Below are 24,019 nucleotides of genomic sequence, written 5' to 3' on the forward strand. Positions count from 1 at the left end.
ATTAGGCTGTGCTGGCTGGCACAGTGAGTTCAGGCACCAGCATCTACCCAGGAACCCAGACAGTTTGCAGAGCAGCACAGACATTCTTGGAGGCTGTGACTTGCTGCTCCTGGCCCTCAAGCCAACAATGTCAAAGTTGTCTCAAGGCACATGTACAACTTCAGTCCATGCCCCTGGGTTGCAGTGAAGGCACTCGGTGTAGTCCTAGTTTGATTTCCCATAGGGAAGGGCAAATCTCCTGTTGAATGTGGGCTAATACAGTGGAGTGGGCTTGCCAAGATCAAGGTGTTCTTCATTCATTACTCTCTCTCCTTGCCCTCAGGGAAGAAAGCAGTGATGGATTCTAGCCCGTTCCTGTCAGAGGCCAATGCAGAAAGGATTGTGAGGACCTTGTGCAAGGTCCGGGGAGCAGCACTGAAGCTGGGACAGATGCTAAGCATCCAAGGTAAGTGAGTGGTAGCACAGGTCCTCAGCTGTCCTTTGTGCTGCCAGGTGTGACAGAGGGTCAACTGTCTGCAATCAGGCAATGTCAAGTGAATGTGGAGACTCAGAACAAATGGCTTTCTCCTGTGAGAGCAGTGATGGAAATGTTTGAGTTCCATCTATTCCCAGTATGAAAGAAATAGATACATGCACTTATACACCACCACACTCTCAATGTCCTTATCATGTGTAACTGAAATTGTTTGACAGTAGGGTGACACTGTGAATTTTAGTGTCTGTGTTACAAGCAATTGTTAAGAAGCAGAGCTGTATTACACTCTGATTGCAGGTGTCCTGCTAGAAAGGAGGAGGGTGACAACAAGAACGTGATCCTGTTCTTTGTTTGCCAAAAGTGGTCAAGGTTATATTCACAGTACTCTCCCATTATAGAAACCTGTTTGTGGTTTATGTGCTCTGTGGGCACTGAAGCTTTACTGGAAAGGCCAGTAGAGTTGATAATCTTAACAGGTATAAAACACTTGTTTCCATCCTGAGAAGACTTCAAACTGCTATTTTAACCCATTGAGCTCCGAGGCCAGTGACCACAGATAAAGGCAATGAGTGACATCAGTGTCTGCACTGAACTGTTAGGTTACCCCAGGGAGATGGCAGGTGTGCTCAGTTCAAACCTTATCGGGATCTTTCCACTTCGCCTTCCTGCCCAGCCGGATAGAGATGGAAAGAACCTGCCAAAAACAGCTGTAAGACTTGTCTGGAAATAGCTTTCAATATGTTTCAGAAACCGAGTAAGTGTCTGAGTGTTTGAAGTACTCACTTTACTTGGCTTGTGCTTCTACTTGAATTTTTGTAGGTATTAGCTGATGAGACTGGATCTAGTAGAGCATTAAATGCTTTGGGTTCACCAACAAAACAAGATCAGTTCACTGTCCCAGACAGCCCTGATTGGCATTTCATTTGCTAATCAATTGGTTTAGCTGGGTGCCAGGCTGATGGCCACCTGGCAGAGCCTAGTGGGAGGCACTGGCTGCTGTGTCAAAGGCTTCCACCCACATGCTGTTTTCTCACCCTCTAGAAACTGCCAGGTGCCACTGATGGCTCACAGTGCAGATCCAGGAGGAGCTCCTGTGCTCCTTGCCTTCCAGTACCTCTGGTATGTGGGCTGAGTGAGCCATGCCTGGAAATCATCTCTGCAGTTAACCTCATCTACCATAGGTGGGATTCATTTCAGATTCTTGGGACACCACTGAGTTGTGCCTGCTCTATGCCCAAGCCTGGTCACAGCTGCCTTAGGCCTGGATATGTGTGCAGTGGGGGGGACTGTGAAAGGCTGGCTCTGAGGAGCAGAAATGCTCTGGATTTTTATAACTTGCCTGCTGTCTTCTAATGTTACGGGTGCTCTGGCAGGAGTGTCAAATACTTGCAGATTGACTTCACTCTGCTGTCTGGAGCAGGCCTTCAGCAACTTTGGTGGTTGTACCCAGCCCTCATTTTGACTCTTGCTGTAAGTGTGTGGACTCTGCTGTGCCTGGCAAGAACGCAGGCCCATGGTGACCTTGCTGGGGGACACCTGTGGTGAAATAAATCACACCATCAACAATGCAGAGTCTATTTCTTGGGGTGGCCGTTTGGACAGGAGGGTTTCATGCAGGTCCTGCCACTTCGTGGGCTTCTCTATGGCCTGGAGAGTTTGAATTCACTGTTTCTGTCAGCAGGTCTGGGTGCTAACCAGGGGCAGGGGCTCCCTGTACCTGAGCACAAGTCACAAAGCAGTGTCCTTAAAATCCCTGATGTCTGTTGTGTCCCCCTGATGTGGAAGTCTGTGGATTTGTTAGGGATGCACATTCCTAAAGGTCACACACAGAAAAGATGCCAAAGGCCCCCAGTCATCCTGTGTTCTGGGAGATGTTGGAGACGCAGCTGCATTTGCCAGCTCAGAGTGCCCTACCTTGGCTCCTGCTTAATTTTGTTCCAGCAAGGCCTCACCAGTTGACCACAAAGACGTAAAACCTTATTCATCAGCATGTGGTAAGCATGGCTTTGGCAGAGTTGCTTCCATGGCAAGACTGATTTTTGACATTGCCGCTGAGTTTCTGTACAGTCAGCCTGGACTTGCAGGTTTCTTGGCTATTTGACATCGTGCTCATGAACAAAGAGTGGGGGTAGTCAAGCACCTCAGCTTAGAATGGATGCCCTCTCAGACTAGGGGCTGAAACCCTTTGAGAGGTTTGTGGATGTCAGCAGTAAGCAGAATAAAGGAAGTAAAATAAGGATAAAGTAAGCAGAATAAATAATCCCGAATGCCTGTTGCAGATGCTGATGCTTTGACAGAAACAGCTTCCGGGAGCAGGAGGATCTCTTAGTGAGATCCATTCTCCTGCTGCCCAGTCACCTTTGGCAGTGCAGGTGACACATTGCAGCATGATGGTTAATACCTTCACATAACCCTGAGAATATTTTTTAGAGTGTTCAGAGGCTGGGCAGTGATACACCATCAGTGACAGAGCAGGTGTTTCTTTCAGTGTTTGCAGTGCATACGCAAATGCAATGTCTCACCTTCTTGCGGGTTTGTAACGTCACAGCAGGAGTTCTACTCACTGGTCCTGCAAAGCCTGCTCCTCTCCAGCTTCCAGTGATGGAATGGGAGCTCCTCTTAAAAACTCCTGTTGGTTCCACAGTGGGGTTTTGTTAGTACTTCTAAATGATGCTATGGCTTCAGTGGGAATTTGTAAACAATGCTGAGTGTTAATGTCACATCTCTGCATTATTTATCTTTTTCTATCCGTTTCATTCCGCCCTTCTTCCCAGAACAATCCTCTTAAGGTCACTGTTTTTCTTTTTTCCTGGGATAGACATTAGGTGGTTCATGCATATGTATTTGGAGAGGAACAATAAATATTTGTTTGAATATCACAATTGCATGTGCAGGTTCGGTTCTCAGGATCAAGGCTTGTAGCGTCAGCTTTTCCAGCTTTGGGAGAGCAGGAGATAAAAATGATTCCTTTATAATAATTTATTAAATGAAAAGTTGGCCAGCAGTAGTAGTTTTTCTCTGAGTTGTTGTACAAGCCTTTGCTCAAGCAGAGGACTAATCTTTCAAGATGCCCCAGCCCCTCCTCTTATGAGTATAAATATTTGCTTGCTAAATCCTTATGACATAAAAGTTTTGGCTCAGCTGTGTTCTCTTCTGCCCACTTGTAGTTGCTCTGCCTTTGGGCAGTTGTTTACGGTAGCAGATGCTGAATCCTGATTTCTCCAAGAGTTCAGTAGTTGTGTAAGTGGTGTTTTACCATTGCACAGTGTCCTAGAGGAGCTGCTGCCCCTTACAATGAACTGGATAAAACCACGTTGGGAACCTTGGAGCACTGGGATGGCTCTCCAGGGGACCCTTCTGTGACCTGTGTTTCCACAAGGCAGTGGCCTCTTCTAGACTGGATGTTGTACTGCTGCCAGCCAGAAGATGGGCTGGTGTGTGACAGAGGCAGAGCACTCTGCTCCTAGGTCTGTGCAGCCTGTCACCACACCTAAAGAACTAAAGAATTACTTCTAAAACCTTCACTGGGGTGTGCCTGGAGCAGGACAGTCTGACTTGTTGGGATGCAGGAACATGTTTCTTTGTGTGTTGAAGAATGACACTGACTGCTGTGTGCTTTCCCTTGTCAGATGATGCCTTCATCAACCCCCATCTCCAGAGGATTTTTGAGCGTGTACGTCAAAGTGCTGACTTCATGCCAATAAAGCAGATGATGGTGAGGAATGTTCCTGAGTGGTTATCAGAGAAAGGGACAATGGACAGAAAAAATGTCACCTGTGACATGCCCTAGTAAGGGAGGTGGATGGGGATTTTAAAGAATATTTCAGTGATGTTACATCTTTTCAGCTGTGGGTAACGTGTGATTCCTTCTCTCAATTATGTGCTGTCTTTTCTCTAAAAAAAAAATAGAAGAGGGGGAAAAAAATGAGGGAGTTTTTAGTGTCCTGAGATTAATGTTGATGGAGCAGGATGCTGCACACAAATTGGGTTATAGGGTGTTGGTGAGCACAGCCACCTCTTGTGTTTTCTCTTTCTCGTGGATCTTAAGCTGGTGTCTAGATAAGTCTACACCCCATTTTAGAAGTAGACTTACAAGCCTTAGTCTGCTGGAAAATTAACAGCAGCATTTTGGTTAACTTGCCTTCAAGAAGACTCGGAATGAAGTGAACTAAATTTGCTTTCCCCAGTGCTCTCTGTAAATTAATGTGTAAAGGGTGATGCAAAAGGAACAGCCAGCATTACTTATCTTCTGAAAGACACTAAGCAGAGCTAGAACTTAAATGCAGCAGTCTGGCAGGGTAGCAAAAAAGATGTTAAAGCAGGCTGTGATGTTTAATTATCAATATTGCCTTAAAGAGAGTTATGCCTGGATTGCTTCTGTTCAGCTTGGCAGTATGATGAAAGAGGAGAAATAGCTAGTTCATTTTCTTGCTCATTTTCTGGAAAATAGCAAGTGGCACCCAAAAGAGGATATTTGTATTGCCAAGGCAGTGGTGGTTGTGTTCAAGATTTCTGTCTTTTAGGGCAGAGCCCCACAGAGATCTAACCAGTACCTGTTCAGTACTGGGGCAGCATTGCTGGCTGGACAACTCCTTGCCTTGGTGTGTAATCACAAGGCACAGAGGATGATCTGGAAAGCAGATTTTAGTCCCTTAGAGGATCATGATTTCCAAGACTGAAAGTTTTAAATCTTTGCTTCCCATACCCCAATCCTTTCTATTTATTTGTAGAAAACTCTGAGCAATGATCTTGGCCCCAACTGGAGGGATAAACTGGAGTCGTTTGAAGAACGTCCCTTTGCTGCTGCTTCAATTGGTCAGGTTCATCTGGCACGCTTGAAAAATGGGAAAGAAGTTGCCATGAAAATCCAGGTAGGCTTTACAGACCAACCATGTCTTGTTTGTGCTCACAGATGGGTGGGGGAGCTACATGTGTACTGCTAAACAAATAAGAAATATTTTAATGCAAGTGAAGATATGATGTCTTACCTAGTGCAAGCTGAGTGGAAAAGACAGGAAAGGTTTTGCAGCTGGGGCCAATCTGAGTTCAGATGAACAGGATACATCCCACAGATATTTCACTGCAGTATGGGATAATGGTGCTGAGGGACTGCTTGTACATTTAGGGCTGTATGGGAGGGTCCCATCTGCTCCATAGGTCAGTCTGCTTTCTGGCATGTGCACAAGCCCCAGGCCCCTTTCTGGGTGTCAGCAACCTCAGGTGGCTGTTTCCAACAAAACTAACTTCTGGAGCTAAAGCTCCTTGTACAGCATGGTTTATAATCCCAAGGACTGGGATTGCTGACTGAGCAGTATCCCAGGCAAAGCTGCTCAACTCATTGGTGGGTTTTTGTAGGATGGGGAGCCTTTAGAAATAGTATCAATGGTGTTGATGTCTTCTCAAGCCATTAGTGTCTCAAGTGCTCTCTGAAGTCAGGCCAAGGTAACAGCAGCAGAAACTCAACCCTCTGGCATCAGCACACATTCTCCTCAGTAGTGCAGGCATCTTCCCTTCCTGACAGATGAGGTGGGAACAGGAGGAGGTGCCTTTGCCAGGACTGGGCTGGGGCCTCACCCCTTGCCCTACTGCTGAGAATGACACACTGGGGCTTCCAGGGGTGTGTGCTCTCAGCTGTGGGAGAGAAATGACTGACTTCTGTGGCTGTTGTGAGATTTGTGTGTCTAAGAACCCGTCATGTGTTGGAAGAATTCCCATCAGAGGATCTGAACAAGACATTCTGATTTCAAGGAGCTGCATCTTAGCCTTTCTGTCTGTCCCCTGGTTTAGATGCTGGGCTTTGAATAAGCTTTTAGAGGAGGGATGTGTGGCTCAGGAATGCCCTGGCTCATTGCCAGGCCATAGGTAGCTGTGATGTGGGGGCAGTGGATGCTGAGCAGGGTGTTTTTATCATGCCCTATACAACCAGGTCAGGTAATCTCAACACTGCCCTCTCCCATTCTGTCCCACAGTACCCCGGAGTCGCCCAGAGCATCAACAGTGATGTCAACAACCTGATGGCTGTCCTCAGCATGAGCAATATTCTCCCTGAAGGTAAAAAGACAGAGACCCTGACAGGGCCTGGTGCAGGTTGAGTTCTGCCAACCCCTTTCAAGCAGTGCATTTCCTGAGTCCCTCCAAAGACCAGGGAAAGGGACTTAAGGATACTGAGTCTGCCCAGGAGCAGATTTCCTGCAGAAAGCAGGAGAGGGAGCAGATGTAGGCAGAGGGTGCAGGGCCAGCTTGGGGAGCCATGCTCTGTTCCCCTGTTCTGCTGCAGAGCTGCTGCAGCCTCTGCTGGGCATGTGCCTGCTCCGGTGCCCACTTGGTGGGGTAGGAAGTGCATCTGTGTGCTTTCTGCCCAGGTGTATTCTACCACCTGCCAGAGTAACCTGTGCTTCTCTCTGTGTGCTCTCTATATAGAGACAGACCCACAGGGATTCTTAGCAAAGTATAAACTGCCTGGGAATACTCACTTTTGATAGCTTTCTAGGCTTGGAGTGTGAGCAGTATTCAGGTGAGGTAGTCTTGCTTCGTCCTGTTACTTTCTGGTACATTTGGCAGAACTCATTCTTCTCCATGTTTCCTTGTAGCCCTCCATGCCTGCCATTCTGTGCTCTTCCCAGACATTCTCTTTTCTTTCCAATCAGAGTTGTGGAGAACTGTCAGACTTAGAACTTGCTCAGTGTCCCAGCACATGGACAAGTCCCTTTTCCCACAGGGAATGCAGGACTTACAAGTCCTTTTTTATAATACCTGCCTGCAGCAGCTGTAAATATTAGTGGGACTGTACAAATGCTGCTCTAAAATCATGCTGGGTGCTGACAAAATCTGGGACTGTTCTCTCTGGTGGCTGGGCAGGGCCCTGCAGAGGTTGCTACAGCCCCAGCTGTGTCTGGCCCAAGAAGCAGATTGGTTTTCCAGCTTCAAGACTAAGACAACTGGGCTTGGCATCTCAGGCCCTGGCTACGTGCTGCTGCTGCAGTGCACTGTATTAGTCATGCTGACTGTTTCTGCTTGGCAGTGCCTGCTGCCACTTGGAGGCAGATAAGGTTTGCAGCCTGGTTTTGCTGCTTTTTTGCAGTCTTTGGGTGCTTGTCTTTGGTATGTGTCCCTGCACAGCCATGCCAATAGCAGGAATGGACAGCTTGGGCTGTGGGGTGGGAGCTGGGAGAGGACAGAGCTCTGCTGCATAGAGCAGTGGTGTGGATATACCTTGACTTAGGAGCAGCTGTGTAGCTAGGGCTTGGGATTACTGCATAACCTGCATGGCTCTCTGAGGTTTCCTGTACTCCTCAGCTCAGAGTTGGCTGGAGAGCAGAGGCTGCTCCTCAGCTGCAGCTCTGGGAAGCTTAGCCTGAGGAGATCCTTTTTTCTAAGCCTGCTCTCTCCTGTGGTATTTGACTTTCAGGTTTGTTCCCGGAGCACTTGATTGAAGTCGTGAGCAGAGAGCTGGCCCTGGAGTGTGACTATCTGAGAGAAGCTGCCTGTGCAAGGAAATTCCAGTATGTTTCCACCATTGCCTTCAGCCCCTTTTCTCTGTGTGTGTGAGAGGCAGGAGAAGTTGCTTAACTTCAGGAGTGGTGTGGAGCTGACTGCTGTGCCCTGCCATGTGGCACAGGGGAAGGCTGCATGGTTGTGGCCTGTGCTGTCCCCCAGAATCACTGCCTTGTCTCAGCTGGGCATGGCTTCAGCCAGCTGAAATGTGATCACCTAAACTCCCTCCTCCTGTGCAAGTCCTCTGTCTGTTCTGCTACACATGAAAGTGCTGCAGTAACTCCTGAGGCTGGGTTGCAGTGCTCTTCTGTGTGGTCTTATCTCAGCCTGTTGTTAATTACTCCCATCCTTCAGCTCAGGAGGTTTTCAGTTCAGCTCTCTTAAAGGAGTTGCTTGCTCCCTTGGCTTGCCATAGCATCCAGATTATTTTTAAATGATGGCTGGATGCTTTTCCTGTCCTGCTACAGAACTGCCCCTGTGGCACTGCTCCCGTTGGCAAAGTAATTCTTCCATGTGTATGTAGTCTGACTCTAAAGCCAGGTGGAGCGAGCAGAAGACCCAGTGCCCCTTGATGCACTGGCCTGGAGCCTTCTTAGTATCACTGCTCTGGCAGGAGATGTGACTTCAGGAGCTGGCAGCAGCTGCAAGTCACTGGCAGGGTTTCTGCTGACTTAATCCCTACTGTAATTCCTGAGGAAAACATATCCTGGCAACCTCAGCCAGGGTGTGGGTAGAGGCTGGTGAAGGGCTGCATGAAGTGTTGCTGATGGGTCCGTCTGCTCTCAGGGCTCCTAAACCTTTTCCTCTCCTTCCTCCATCCTTAGGGAGCTGCTGAAAGACCACCCCTTCTTTTATGTCCCAAGAGTAATAGATGAGCTGTGCAGCAAGCACGTGCTGACCACAGAGCTGGTGTCTGGCTTTCCCTTGGATCAAGCTGAAGGGCTGAGCCAGGAGATTCGAAATGAGGTAAACTTGGGAGTTTGTGCTTCTGCCCTTGCACAGAGCCCTGTGCTCAGCCTGCCCATGACTGCCAGACTGGGGCATGCTTTGTGGCACAGCAAACCTTGAGCAGGGCTGGAGTCAGGGGCTGTCTGGAGCCTCTAGGAAGACTCGTTTAGGGAAGGTAGCAGTGACACTGGAGTCTCTCCTGGCTTGTTTGGGCCTTGCAGGTACCAGCATATCTGCAGAGAGGGGTTGGAGGGGGTGAATGGCAAGGGCAGCTGAAGGGGAGGTAGTCTTGCTGGTTGATGCCATTTCTGATGACCTTAAGTTTGGGAGGGACTGTCAGCAAGGGAAAAGGGCTCTTACGCAGCTGCTCTTCTGGACAGGACTGCAGAATCACCCCAGTGCAAGCAGTTGGAACCACACATTCTTGTGGGAATGACCTGTGCTGCACAGGGCTGCTGGAAAAGTACCTGTCAGTAAACAAGAGCAGGGATGTGGGGATAGGTGGGTGTTGGTCCTGAATATAGCCAGGGATTGGAGTGCTGTGGTGGGACAAGCAGCTGTTCTAGTAGCAGAAATAACTGTCCTGGTACGTGGATGTGTGTGTGTTTCTTGGTGTGAGCTGTCAGCTGTTAGCAGGTCACTGGGGAAGAGAGCAGAGTCTGTTCCTCTAGATAAACACAGTGAGGTGTCACATTAGATTTGAAGCTATGCCAGAGCTGTCTGCCTATTCTTAGGGACTGTCCCCAGCAGCGAGATGCTCTATCACCAGGACTCATTTTAAAAAGCTGTGAGCTGGGGTGTTGCTGCAGGAGCAGCCCTTCTTTCCTGTAAGCCACTGGCCTGCCTAACCCTCTGCCTTCTGACCCAAATGGCAATGTCCTGTAGCAGGGTCAAGCTTGTATTTGGTGCCCTCTTCCTTCTACCCTGGATATGATGTTTCACTCAGCTTTGCAGAAGCTGGAGAGGGGCAGAATGAGGCTGGCAGTTCTGCTGACCAGGCTCCAGCTTAGCAATTCTCACAGAAAAGCTCTGCTGGAGTATGTAATTCAGCAGGGGGGTCTTGAAGGACTGCTACTCTTGCTTCTCTGTGCCTGTTGGTCCCAAGGTGTGGCTCTGCTGCTTCTCCCTCAAGCTGGGTCTGTGCTGAGTCCACAGAGGGAGTACATGGTGGGTCTGCGTATCATGCAAGAATCTCATTCTTGCAGCCACCCAGTATGTAGTCAATTGTGGAAAGTTAAAAGGCAGGACCAGAATGCAGTTGAATGAGCACTGGAGCATCTGTGCCATCTGCTAAGGATGCCCCATGGCAGGTGTGGGCTGGGAGTTGCTTTAGCTCTGCAGGAGTTTGGCAGCTTAGAGCAGATGATTCCTGCTGATGTGGTGATCTGTTCCCTGTTTGCTGATGCCTGCTCTAAGTTACAGGTGTGAGTAGGGCTTGCTGCCCTCCTGACTTGTTTCATGTCTCTCCATGTTTTTCAAGATCTGTCACAACATCCTGGTGCTGTGTCTGCGGGAGCTGTTTGAGTTCCGGTACATGCAGACTGACCCCAACTGGTCAAACTTCTTCTATGACCCACAGCTGCACAAGGTAAGCCCGAGCAGCCAGTGTTCTACCTATAAAAACATTGGTTTTCAGCAGCTTTTGATTATTCCCCACTCAGAGAGTTTAATGAGCCCTTACTGAGATTCTCTCAGATCCCTGTCCTTGAGGCATGGACAGATAGCACAGGGAAACACCTCTCTTTGCCACTTGCCCTCACTAGGGCTTGGTAGGAAAGCAGGGCTGCTGTAACCCTGGCCCTTGATCAGTCACAGCTACCTCCTTACCTAGGTCAGGATCTATTTTGAAGGTGGTCAGTGGGAAGCTGCAGCTGGGAGTGCTCTACCAGGACACACCTGAGCCCAGGACTCCGCAGTTAGACACTCTTGTGCTGTGCTTAACATAAGGGTAGCAATTCCTGATTATTGGTTTGGCTGCTTGTTTGTACTCTGTAGGGGAGATGAAACTCCCCTACACTGGATTTTTATTCCAGTGGTTTGTACTGCAAAGTGCTGGGAAAAGGTTCAGTGCTGCTCTGTCCCTGCACGTGAAGCCTAAGTGGAGCTGTCTGCAGAGCATGTGTGGCAGTGTGGGCACTGGGCATGGGCCATTCCTCCTCAGCCCTGTACTGGTGCAGCTGTTGGGGCTGTGGACTGGGAATAAAGGATTCAGGGGTAGTTGAGATGCAGAGGAGAACTGTGAAAGCCAGCTGAGCTTCCTGAAGAAATCAGGAGCATTCATAAGATCAGGTTCTACCAGAATGGTTGACTCTGTAATGGATGACTTTGTCCATTTCCAGGTGGCCCTGCTGGACTTTGGAGCAACGCGAGGGTTTGATGAGAAGTTCACAGATGTCTACATAGAGGTGAGGACTTGCACTGTGTCCTAGAGAGCTGCAGTTGATTTTGCAAATACTCTTATCTCTTAGCTGTTAACACTTTGTACTCGAATACACTTTGGGTGTGGAGGGAAGCAGGGTTGGAGGCAAGAGAGTGATCTCGGTTCCTGTTTCATCCCTTGCTATGGCTGTCTGCACATGTGCTGCAAGCTGCTGGCTCTCTGAGTTGGGATGTTCACAAAGGTGAACTGCAGTGATGCTTGCTAGGGGGCCTGGACAACAGGGTGTATCAGAGCACTCACAATTCTATTATTTTTATAGGAGGATATGCAGGAATTGCTTGTTCCCCACCTCTTCCTGAGATTTTTAGCTTTTCCACAGATAGATAAATTGATGTGAAGTCAGACGTGCTTCCTTTGTGATCACCATGTTCTGCACATGGTAACTGAGCTGCCAGGGCCAGCAGCTGCCACCTAAAGCTGCTCACAGTCAGCTCTATTTCTTTGGGGGAGGGGCTGACTATTTGTGAAGGTTTTTTTTGCTGTCCCTTGCATTCTCTGGGCCATGTGTAGCCCTGTTGGAAGAGCTAGATCTTTTAGCCAGTAGCTTTTAACCTGCCCAGCATGCAGAGAGGGCAGAGGCCAAGGGAGTGAGCAGGTGGGTGGTGTTATGTCCTCCTGTGGCCTGTGCAGCAGTCCTGTGCTCAAAATGTTGTTCAATTATCTCTTGGATTTCCTGAAAGTATTCCTCCTACTCAGGTAATCAAGGCAGCTGCTGACATGGACAGAGAGAGAGTACTGAAGAAGTCCATTGAAATGAAATTCCTCACTGGCTATGAAATCAAGGTATGGAGCAGAAGGGTCTGATTTTGGTGTTGGCTGCAGATAAGGTGGTTGCAGGTCTGTGAACCTCCCCAGATTTCTTGATGTGGTGAAAGTGTCAGTCCAAAAGCCCTTTTGATAAGCATGAGGGAGGAGAGTGAAAAAGGTTTTAGCTTCTGTTCTCACTTCCTTTTGGGAGCAGGAAAAGTAATGAGGATACAGCTAGCACCAAAACCACTGTCCTTCTTTTACTCCCTCTGCAAGACCCTGCAGGTGATAAAAATTCATGAAGTTTCATGAAGTTTCATCATGAAGATAGTTTTCTGGAAGGTTTAGTTGCTCAAAACTGCATGAACTAAATGTTCCTCAGTCTTGCTGAGGTTCCCTTTGTCATGGACAGGGCTGTTTCTCCTAAGCTGCTGCTGCTGTTAGCACTAGCATTTCTTTTTCTCCTTGGTGATTGCCATAGCTAGTTGTGTTACTTATCCCTCTTTCCTTTTGGGCAGGAAATGGAAGATGCCCACTTAAATGCTGTGCTCATCCTGGGAGAGGCTTTTGCATCTGAGGAGCCTTTTGATTTTGGCAGCCAAAGCACCACTGAAAAGATCCATGGTTTAATCCCAATCATGCTGAAACATCGGCTCGTCCCCCCACCAGAGGAGACTTACTCTCTTCATCGGAAGATGGGTGGCTCTTTCCTGATCTGCACCAAGCTGAAGGCCAAAATTCCCTGCAAAAACATGTTCCAAGAGGCATATAGCAAATACTGGAGCAGTAGGGGCAAGAAGCCAGAGGAGTAGTAAGAATGAACTTATCTTCTGAGGGCCCAGTTCAGCTGAGCCTTGCAGCGAGCGTTCTAAGCCACCCCTGCGTTGCTCCCCAGCTCTCCATCCTCTTGAGATGCAGCAGCCCCGTGCCCTGGAAGCCAGGTGGGCATTCCACGAGGACAAAGCTGCTCTTTCCTGCTGTTGTCTGTCCTGCCTCGACTGCCAGCACAGCCTGCAGCTTGCAGGAAACTGAGTGTTTCTGTGCTGCTTCAAGGCACCAGCTGACTACCTTGAATACATTTGTAACATTCTGATGGTGGTTGCATTCTGAGAGAGTTTTATAACAAGTAGGGGAAGCAGAACCAGAGCAGAATTTAATATTGAAGCCTATTTGTAATTGTCCACAAATTGTTTTTTAAAAACCTTCCCTCTTTCAAGCTGAGGTGGAATTCAAGTAGTTTTCATACTGTGAATTTATAGATTGAAATACCAAGGTGTTCCCTACCACAGACACATCCAGCACCTCCCCCACGTTTTAGTAAGTCAAGTGGTAGCAGTCTGAGAACCCTCCTGGATTCTGCTGACGTTGATTTAATGCAAGGGGCGTGTGTGCAAGTAGAAGTTTTATGCTTTCTGCCTCTTTTTGGCTTGCAAGCTAAACATAGGAAATATTTTTAACGTCTGAGAATTGAGTACCAGTTTCTTTTAAACACACACACATACACACTCTCACAACTCAGTTCTGGGAGTCAAACGTGTAATCAGCAGAGCTATATCTGAGCACAAATAGTGGGATTCTGCACTGTCTTGTAGGTATCAGCTTTCCTGAGGGCGAGTTAGATAAGCTACAGCTCTGACACCGACTGCTTGATGCACTCCTGACTAAGACCCTCTTCTGTGTGTTTCCCTGTAAGGCAGAACTTGCAGCAAGGCAATCAAATGTCCTGTCTCTGGTGAGCAGCTCCAGCCCCAGCTGAAATGTCACACAGTTCAAACCAGACGCACAGTTTTTATCTCTTGGAGTCGAGCTAGGAAATTGACTTTTGTAGGTTTTTGTACAAAGCCTGTACCTGTACGACTTCCTGATGTTAATAAACAAGTGCTTGCGCGCTGGGCCTGCTGCCTGTGGCTGTGTCATCTTCTGGTGTGGGAATGGATGCTAAAAGGAGCAGCGTCCTGTTCTGGGGGATAAATGGCAGCTGAGCAGAAGCAGCAGCTCTCAGGTCTCTTGTTGCAGTCGTTTGCTCAAGGAATTGTTACTAGCCTTGCCTGGCCATCCACCTGTGGCCTGTTCATGCCATGAAAATCCCCGGTAATCTTCTTGCTTTTTAATCTTCCTTTGTTATAATCACTCTATTAGCAGTCTCCTGAACACAAGTCTCTTTGCCTTCCCTCCACCTGTGGAGGAGAGGCTGTTGGTGTTCAGGCTGACCTGGTGCTCCTAAGGCAGGTGTCCTGGTCTGGCAAGTGCTAGATATTTATTTACCAGCAGGCTCAGCTGGTCCTACTCAGTTAAGAGGAATGCCCAGGTTGTCTGATCTTACACCTGCAGCATGTGTGAAATCCTGGCAGCTGACACTTTGGAGGGAAAGAACAGGTAAGTGAATAAATCTCTCCCCCTCCCTCAGGAGGAACCTCTGAGAAACAGGAAAACAGGTTATGGTATTATCTTTATTCCAAAGCCATAAACATATAAGCCACTTAATTTAAGACTTTGTTGAGTAAGATGCAGTGCAATTTAATTCAAAATACCAGTCAGATTATCCTTAATCTTTGGAGAAGAGTTAACTCTGCTGTTCAGTGAAGTAATAGTTTTGCACCAAGCCCTTTATCAGTGTACAAAGTTACAGTAACTTTCCTTGTTTTGAGTTCTGATAGAAATTGTTTAGTTTTTGTCCTTTGGATTTAGAACGCGGAGCTGTTTGAGCTGTTAAATGCTTATGTTAAAGTTTAAAAAGCAAAGTTTAAAAATATGACAAGGAAATTAGATTATGTGAGCTTTAGAGCAGATTTTCTGAAACTGAAGATTCAAGGCCAACATGTTCAGAGAACTTGCAAAGGCAGCAGAGTAAGCTGGAGCATTACAGTTCACTTTTCCAGTAAGCACTTGTTCATGTGAGCCCAGATCTTGTGTATACCATGCTGGGGTAAGAGTGTTCGACTCCTGGCAAACATTCCTAAACACTCTCAGGAAGGGGAATGATGTCCAGCTGAACAGTGGAGTTGTTTTGCATTTGCAAGAGGGTAGCAACTTGCAGAAGCTGAGATGTTGCTTTATTAGGAGAGCTAATTAGAGCTCTCATTCCATAATTCTCCTGGCCTTTTGTGTAGTCTGTGACAGCATTAATAATGGCTGTAGCTTTGTCCAGGGAGTTTTGTGACAGGAGGAATTGCATATCAGAGGAACAGCAGTGTAGAAAACGTGAGCTAGAAACTCTGGCTTCAAGTCAGAGAAGTTCTGACATTGTACAGTGAGCAGAAACACTTGGTCTGTGCCAGCCACTGCATTTGCTTGAATTAAACTTGCAGGGTTGAGGATGTGACTGTCTCTATGCTGCAGGAAGCTTCTATGGTCTAGAAAAACCTCTTGTGAAAACATTTCTTCTTTGCACAGGGCAAGCTGGACATTAAAGCTGCCTCTCTAATGACAGTGATTTTCCATTCTAAAGGATCAAGATTCAGGCTTGGTAGCAGTGGTTTTCCTACCTTCTTTCTTTAGTCAGCCTGGCTGCTGCATCAAAATGGCAAATGAATGCTGAGGAGCTGAACAGGAGGTGAACATGCAGTTCAGTTTCTGTTTTTCTAATGCCCAAATCTCAGACACTACAAGGCCCATTTCCCAAGACCTTCACAGCTGTGAGGTACAACTGGACCCCTGGGAAATGAGAAATAAAGCACTGATTGAAAAGGCAGAGCACAGGAACCAGGGTATATCCCAAAGCTACAGCCGCTGCCTCAATGGGATGGGCTTAAATCCAAATGAACTGGAGTGAAGGGCTGAGAAAGTAAACATTTTGACTGAAGGGGAGGGACAGGAGTAAGGCAGCCTAAAGCCGTGGAAGAAGTGGGAATCACGGTGCCTGTTCCGGGAGGAGATTGCTGGTAGCCTTTGGTGATGGAAGAATGCCCTGGCTGACACTGTGGGATGAGTTAACAGTCCAGTCCTGTATTCCTGCTGCAGGGCATTGACTGAAGGCAGGTACCAAAGCCAGAACTTACCCCAGAATCACTAAGGTTGGAAAAGACCTCTAAGATCATCAAAACCGCCCCTGAGCCCAGCATCACCTTGTTCACCATTAAACCATGTCCATGGTAAAGTGCCATATCCACACATGCTTTGAACACTTCCAGGGATGGTGATTCCACCACTTCCCTGGGCAGCCTGGTCCTGCATTTCCCATGCCTTCCTGTGAAGAAATTTTTCTTAATGTCTAATCTAAACTTCCCCAGGTCCAATGAGGCCATTTACAACATGACACCAACAGGGGAATGAATGAAGAACATGTACCAACAGTCTCTGGTAGGGGAAAAATTCCAGGCTGACTTGTGAGGAATGGGTGGATGACAGGAAAGGGTCAGGGCACATGCAAAACTTCACAGGTATTCTGTGAGGTGCATGAAGATCAATGTGATGTTGGTAGCTCAGAACTAATTAATTAACAATCCAGCCTCCAACACTAGGACAGCTGAAAAATTTGATGTGTAACTACAAATGACGGAGGAACACGAAAAACACTGACTAGAACCACATAACTACCTCTTTCTTAGGTCATCATAGTATAGGTGACCTAAGAAAAAGGTCAGGGAAACTGTAGTTCAATACAGCAAAGTATCCAGTGACTTTGACTGTACTTTCAAAAGGATCTGGTTATTTTTTTTTAAAGCTCTTAAAGGGAAATTGATTTTCTCACATACTCCTTTTCTTCCACCTGTGCACTTGTGCAGGTGTGTTAGAACCAGCATGTTGTATCTTCAAGAGTACCATCATTCCCCTTTCCATTTCCTCCTCAATGCTTAATGTGGGGAGGTGGGAAAAAAAGACAGAACAGCTGCATTTCTAACAGTTCCCTGTTTTATTGCAGTACATCAAAGTAGGTTAATATTAAGTGTGTTACCAACATAAAATATTGGTGGTAAGTCATTTTTACATTGTTGACTGTTCCACCTTAAATATTTCTGTGCAAAAGAATCTACATCATTGTTCTGTAGCAGAGAATCTCTTACAATGTCCCCTACAACATTGAGGGCATTAAACAAAAGAGTGAGAAGAGGCAAAAAGCAGAATCTTTCCCCCACACGCACACTTGTCAGCTTTTATACTCTAAAACAAAAAAGTGATTACATCTATGCCATGCAAAACTGTACAATAATATTACAATGAAAAACCTAAAAAACATATTTTAAAAATAAATGATATGAAACTGTCATACATAAAAAGGCAGGTATAGCAACACTGGTTTGTTTGTGGATTTCTTCCCTGTAGATGTGACTTAAATGGAGAATGAAAACAGGTTGTACTGAGCTGTGGCTGGAATGAGAGGAGTTGGAATTCAGACTGGAAAGCCTGCAGCAGAGCGGCCTCTGGGGGTGTTTATCAAATAAACTGTGAACACTAAGTGCACAGAATGGTGCACTTTGTGTTAGTGCAGAAAAGTTGTCCCATTTCCTCCATGGAACAGACTTGTATTAACAAAAGATCCCACAGCAGGAACTGCTATGTGCCACTTTGATTCTCAGACTAAGGCTCAGGAGCTGTGGGTACCTGCACTGCAGTAAGTTTTACCCTTAATGCATTCATTTAGAATTGAACAGCATTCATAAAATAGAAAAGAAACCCTTTTTCCACCCAAGAGCATGTTTGTCCCTCATTCAGGGTCTGGCCATGCAATACAACACAAGGCCAGAATCTGTGTTAATAATCCAACTGTTCTGTTTGGAGAGGCTGACACACTGTGAACCAGTTAGGTGCACTTAAACTACATTTCTATAAATAAACTATGCTTTTTGGACTTTTTTGTTATGGCAAGACCCTTAAATTCCCTCTGCCGTATACCTGAGAATAACACACCTGGGTTGTAACTTATCAGAATCAAATCAAAGAGAGAACATTCCTGACTCAGTTTTGAAACTCATTTAAGTGGGCAAAATGCACATTCATAACAAGCCACAGCAATTAATGGCGGGGAAAAGAATCAACTGCTTCACCACAGTCTCAGGAATGTTTTTTTGAAACCACCAGCTGTCTTCTACAGGCCAAAGGCAAGAGAGAAGAGAGTACTGTAACCCTGCTTTTGGGTTTATGAAATGTGGGAGGAAGCCACATACCTGTGTGTGCACACGTGCAGGGGAAAGCTATTTACCCAACCTATTCCATCCTATAACCTGGAATCCTTAGTAGCTGCCTGAATCTGTTCAGATCCTTGTTGCCATCAAAAGAGAGAGAGAGAGGAAAAAAAAAAAGGCAAACCCCCAACAAACCCATCTGTTCAAGCACTGTCAAAAATGCAAACAAACACCTTCAGTCTCAGCCAAAAGGAAAAAACCCAGCTAGATACACATCCTGTGTACAGAGAACATGTGCCACAGTCAGGAATTCAGGGGGAGATTTTAAGCTCCCAGAACAAAATGCAGCCCTCGACTTGTGAAGTTGAAGCAGTGCTACAGTGCAAAGGAGCAAACACCAAACCTCAGGAGACAACTGCCTTGGAGATACCAGTCAAGAGTCTTACAGTTCAAATGACCAAGTTACTTTTCCTATCCCAATGAGTCTTTAGAAAAGCTCAGCTGCAGTATGCATACCAACTAAAAGAGATGAGTGTGGTTTCAAATTGAGTCTGTAACCAAATGGTCCCCAAATATATAAAACTATTTAAGTCCTAGGACAATTTTTCTCTTTTCAAATAAATGATGTGGTCATTTGCTTTTCAACTGAGAGAACAGTTGCTGTTTCTCTTCTGAACAGACACATATAAAAATGCACAGGACCAAACTAATGATTAAATAAATCCTAGAGAAGGCTGCTGAGCCTTGGACATTGTACAAACAGCGTGGGCCTGTGGAGCTCTTCATCCTCTGAGCTTAGTGTTGTAACACAGCTGACCTATGCTCTGCCTGAAAATGCCAGGGGTTGGTTTCAATAGATTGCAGGCACTGGAACGGAGTAAACACAGGGGTTTACTCAATTTAATTGTTTGCTGTGAGGTGGCTCTTTGGGTTCCATTTTCAGATAGAGCTTTAGCACAACTGCGGAAAAAAAAAGTCCATGGAAAATGATCCTGTGACCCTCTCTCAGGGGACTGCCATGCAGGCTGCTCTGTCTTTAATGACTACTGTTTAAATGCCTTCTCTCAACATCAAAATAAGATTATTATTTAAATACAACATACAGTAAATACAAAACTAGTCTGCAAAGGCTTTGAAAAGTGTGTGGACATGCTTCACCGAAACAAGGGAATTGTGGGGAAAAAGCAGTGGCTATACTTGAAGCAATATGCAGCCTTTGAAAAGAAGCTGATGTGGAATTTCCATAATGCCAATAACACCCTGCCTATCTGTCCCTCAGAAATACAGAAACTTTTCTGGGAGGAATTACTTTCCAATGCTTTGCTATTTCCTAAAGCTTTTAATTTCAAATGCCAGGCTTGCAAAAGTAGTAGGTTTGAAGTGAAAACAAACAACACAACCAGCTTGCTACTCTGAAAAACAGGAGAGAGACAGGCTTTTGATATGATGGTTTCTACAACAATTTCTTGAATTCCTGTCCCAAAATAACACTGACTGAGCTTAAACTTGGATAAGCCTCTTGATTCAGAGTGAAAGAGAAATCTTACCTAGGAGACCCAGCATGATTAAATGGATTAGATGATCTATGTGTTGTTCCCTATGTCACATTTAGATCATACCTGGAAATTACTGTACATGGTTTGAACTTACCTACAACTTCTATTAGGGAAGACAGAAACTGCAAAACTCCAAACACCTCTGTGTGGGTGAAACTCTACATAACTGCTGACTGCAAGAATACAGAATGGTTTAATGAGAGCCATAACAAGTTTCTGCAACCCACAGACCCCGATATTCTAAATACAAAAAGCCCTTATGTGTTTGAGTATGGTCACAGAATGAAGTAAGCAACTATAGTACTGGGAAGAGAGGCTCATCCCAGATGAAAAGCACAATCTGCCTTGCTAACTAAAGAGAAAAGACATCTTCCTCTTACCATACATCTGTGTATCAGTTTTTCATTTATTCTGTTAACTGGGTGACCACTTCAGCTTTTTATTTATTTTTCCAACTTCAGCAGGCTCTGCTTTCCACTGCAATACATCCTGCCCTCCAACCTGCCCTGCTTTTGGAACCAAACAGCAGGTAGCACACAGAAATAACTGCAAATTGCACAACCCACAGCACAGGTAGGGGGCAGAGGAAAACCAACCTTGCCAGTGCAGCAGTTGTGGGTCACCAGGCATCTTTGATTACCACAGTGTGAACAGTGTGAGGTCAGTCTTCAAGGTTCTTTGTTGCTACAGTGGCAGCAAAGCCAGCCAGGGCCAGCTTTGGGCTAAGGGCACTCGTTTGGCTGATGAGTATTAGCAACCAGTATTTGGTAATGACAGTAAGAGATTGCTGCTTAGGGATGGTCAAGGAGATGTGGAAGACTGCTCCCTTCTGAGTTAAACCTGCTCAAAGGCTGACCCAGGGAAACAGTTTTCCTGCTGAATCCAGCTGCACTGAACTCCCTTGCTGCCTGAAGGACCTCTCCTGTAGCTGCCTCAAGGCTCCAGCTCACAAGATGGCATGCACGGAACCAGGGCAGCCGCCGCACTGACCGGCGCCCGTGGCTGTTGGGACAGGGCCTTGCTGCCAATTGTTGTTGTTATTCGAAAGGATGGGGACTATGAGGAAAGTAGGAATTACAGCTTCAGTTCTGCTACGGCCAGAAGGAGAGAAGTGTTGTGAGAGCACTGCAGGGGCTGTCCCGGCAGTGCAGCGAGTGCTGCGCACACGGAATCTCTGTCCTGTGGGAGGTTTTAGCCAGCCCTCCGAGTCTGTAAATCACCGAGCATGAAAACAGGGACAACACAAATCTTAAATTAAAGGCTCTCTTAAATAAGCATCCATCTTCTGCTGCATACACAATGCTTTTTTTCTTTGAATATATACATACGTATTTTACTCTAACATCTGCGTATTTATTTAAACTCTGTACTGTAGTAAAATATGCATCATTTTAATCAATAAGGATTTGCTGGCGACAATCAGATTGACATTCAAACGTGGTGGCTGAAAGCTTTTATGTGCCTCTGACATACTGATCATTCCCCATGGAGGGGAAGGGGTCTCTGTGCTACTTTTGTACAGTACAATGAGCTATTGTATGAAAACAAAATCCCTCTGAATTTTCTCTTGTTGATACTGGTCTGGTCTACTTACGCTACCTTTTGGGAAGTGGGAGTGGGATAAATATGTCTTTAAAAATGAAGCAGCTGTAACCACAAAAATGAAACCAATACTAGTACAAATCTACAGCATCTGATATTTACCAACACCCTAGCTTTGCTCATTTGCTGCTGTCAGATCTGGGGAGGTGAGGCAATGCCGAACGGTGCTGAAGGTGACCAGCTTTTACCTTCCTCTGTACCCCACTCCCAGATCCTTTTCAGACAAGGAATGGGGAGGGTTAGGAGGATGAAGGTGAGAACTGGAGCAAGTGAAGGGGACAGCCATGGGGACAGCAAGCTGATGTGATGCCAAATCTGAATGCTGAAGCAGTTCATGAGTCCCAACTCACGTGGTCAGAGCTCTCCAGGGAAAGGCTCTTGGTCTTGTGAGGAGAAACCGGGCTGGGAGGGCTGCTGAGGTTGGAGCTGTTCGATGCCGTTGAGTGTCTTGGAGAGTCAGAGTCCTGCAGCCCAGAGACACACAAAATACCAGTAAGTAACAGGATAGCAAGTTTGGGGGTGACTGGGAGTATCTCAGCAACCGTGGCTGGATTCAAAGGCCTCTGAGGATTTTGCCTGTGTCCAAAATACTTAGGGATCTTTCTTGCTCACAATTTGCAAGGAGACCTGAGATTAAGTGGTCAGATCACTCTACTTTCAGCAAGCATAAGTGATACTGACATAAGGACATTAAGACACAGCACCAGTGGGATTCTGGCAGTCTGTGTGTTGCCAAGGGCTGCTTGGCCAGCAGAGTGTGCAGCTTCACTACGAAGCCTGTAAAACTACAACAGCTCCTGCCTTTACACATACTGTGATTGAGATGCTCTTGCACTAAAATGAGAAACCTTTGTGGCTTTGTCACAGCTCCCTCTTCTATGTCAGCCCCAGGGTATCAATTCAAATATCCTATTGAGTTACTTGGATCTTCCAGAGTACAGGAGAATGCAACTCTGAGCCTGAATTTGGGCAGACAGCTGCCCTTTCAGCTTCCACTGGCAGGATATATTCAGTACCATGAAAAGCCTGTGTGAACTCTCATTTTCACACTCCTTGGTAAGAAAATGGGTTGGGGAAGTTTTGCAGGCCAGCTTCAGGCTGAACCCTTCCACGTAAAACATTCTTAGCTGGAGGGACTAAGTTTAGCACTGGGCAGGATTTCAGTCCTATCATAACAACAGTCTAGACTGTACAGAATAGAAATTATTAAATCCAGTTCCTGCTTTAAATGAAATTATAGAGGTAAACTAAATTACCTTGTTAACTTCTGACTACAAAGTGCCTCCTGTGAAATGGCTACTAACATAGCTTATGAATTTTTGCACATAAAGGTCAAAAGGAATATCAGCACTTCAAGCTGTGATATGTTACTATCAAGCTGCTACTTTACTGGGCTGGTATTTGGGAGAGCCTTGCTACCCACACATCTCCAGGTAAGGAATGCAGAGAGCTTTTTCTGCATCTTAAATACCAGGACCAGAGCTGACACTTTGACCAAAGTCTTTTGTAGCTTGAAATACAGGAAGTCTATCTCGACTGTCAACGACTCCCAAACTTGTATCCAACCCCATGACAGGACTGAACTGCCTGATCTTTATCATCACCCTTAGTGTTTCTCCTCCTCCTGCAGTCACTCACCTCTCGCTCGTAGTCCCTTGTGGGTGCATCACTGCCTTGGTCCAGGCCCCCGGAGGACAGGGACCCGTCTGAGGGCGATGCCATGGGCTGGCGCTTTGCTCCGTAGCTCCCTCCCGAGAATTCCCTCCGCAAAGCGCTGCCGTTCTGTGCAGAAGATCCTACAACAGAGGAAGTAAACTGTGTTAGGGACCCCACTCAACACACTAGGAACTTGTTTAGCTGTTTCTCTGGCCAGTTCTGCTTTCCTGCAGAGTGTCCCAAGCTCATGGCTTGCAGCTATGAGAGGGCTTTCATATTGTCTGCTGCAGTTCTTGTGGATTGTCCAGTCCCTCCCTTGGCATGTCAGTGTAAGAACACTTTACTGTCACCGTGTTCCTGACAGAGGTGGCTGCTGTACAAACAGCTGTGGTAGCTGCCTAATTCCAGTGGCCTCTTTCAATGCAATGCCACTCTTCCATTCCAGCAGCCAGTTCTCTACTGCTTTACCTTTACACTAGTGGCAGGGAGGCATCAAAAGCTACACGCAGCTCAGCAACCAAATTAATAACCATGGAGCTTGTGAACAACTGATTTAAAACACTTGAGCAGGAGCAAAGCAGCCCCAGGGCTAATAATGTAATTTGGATGCTAACATAAATTTTAAAGAACTGACAAATTACAAATGTGGGACTCTCAAAAGCACCACCTGCTTATTCACGTGCTCCTTTGAAAGCAAGACTAAAATACTCTGCTGGCCTTCAGCAGCAACACAGTCAGCCATCACTTCAGAAAATCCTTATCCAGCATGGACAGAAGCCACTGCAGGCAGCCCTTTCCCTAAAACACTTGTGCCCAGCCCCAAAGCAACACAGCTATTTCCTTACGTGCTGCTAGCCCACTGCTTGCGCTCATGGATCGTCCTGGCTCCGTGCGGGATTTCGTGATCGACGGGATGCTGACGGAGCCGCTGAACACTGTCCGGCTCTCCTGGGGCCGAAGGTTCTGAAATGCACACACACACGACATGTTCACTTATCCACCGCTGGCTCAACCTTGCAATTCTGTGTTGTAAGGCCCC

General features: G+C 46.6%; 2 protein-coding genes across 17 annotated transcripts in view; one reads left to right on the forward strand and one right to left on the reverse strand.

Annotated features, from left to right (window-relative positions):
* The window catches only part of COQ8A (coenzyme Q8A), a 43,440-nt gene extending 29,442 nt beyond the window's left edge, over window positions 1-13,998 (forward strand). For all 3 annotated transcript variants that reach the window (XM_086870804.1, XM_086870814.1, XM_086870822.1), the window contains exons 6-15: window positions 323-445; window positions 4,105-4,190; window positions 5,206-5,346; window positions 6,445-6,526; window positions 7,884-7,977; window positions 8,794-8,935; window positions 10,398-10,505; window positions 11,257-11,322; window positions 12,054-12,140; window positions 12,623-13,998. In XM_086870804.1, the coding sequence (XP_086726930.1) occupies window positions 323-445; window positions 4,105-4,190; window positions 5,206-5,346; window positions 6,445-6,526; window positions 7,884-7,977; window positions 8,794-8,935; window positions 10,398-10,505; window positions 11,257-11,322; window positions 12,054-12,140; window positions 12,623-12,916 (1,223 nt within the window). In that variant the 3' untranslated portion in view covers window positions 12,917-13,998. The remainder of the gene's footprint in view (window positions 1-322; window positions 446-4,104; window positions 4,191-5,205; window positions 5,347-6,444; window positions 6,527-7,883; window positions 7,978-8,793; window positions 8,936-10,397; window positions 10,506-11,256; window positions 11,323-12,053; window positions 12,141-12,622) is intronic.
* A 2,939-nt stretch (window positions 13,999-16,937) lies between these two features.
* The window catches only part of CDC42BPA (CDC42 binding protein kinase alpha), a 181,123-nt gene continuing 174,041 nt past the window's right edge, over window positions 16,938-24,019 (reverse strand). For 12 of the 14 annotated variants that reach the window (XM_086870670.1, XM_086870638.1, XM_086870611.1 and 9 more), the window contains 3 exons: window positions 23,826-23,943; window positions 22,963-23,120; window positions 16,938-21,788 (listed from right to left, as the gene is read on the reverse strand). In XM_086870670.1, coding sequence (XP_086726796.1) covers window positions 21,657-21,788; window positions 22,963-23,120; window positions 23,826-23,943 — 408 coding nt within the window. In that variant the 3' untranslated portion in view covers window positions 16,938-21,656. The remainder of the gene's footprint in view (window positions 21,789-22,962; window positions 23,121-23,825; window positions 23,944-24,019) is intronic. The other 2 variants (XM_086870738.1, XM_086870730.1) reach the window with 1 other exon arrangement.

This window comes from Cyanistes caeruleus, chromosome 2 (assembly GCF_971803275.1).
Source record: "Cyanistes caeruleus chromosome 2, bCyaCae1.hap1.1, whole genome shotgun sequence".
NCBI classification, from domain to species: Eukaryota; Metazoa; Chordata; class Aves; order Passeriformes; family Paridae; genus Cyanistes; species Cyanistes caeruleus.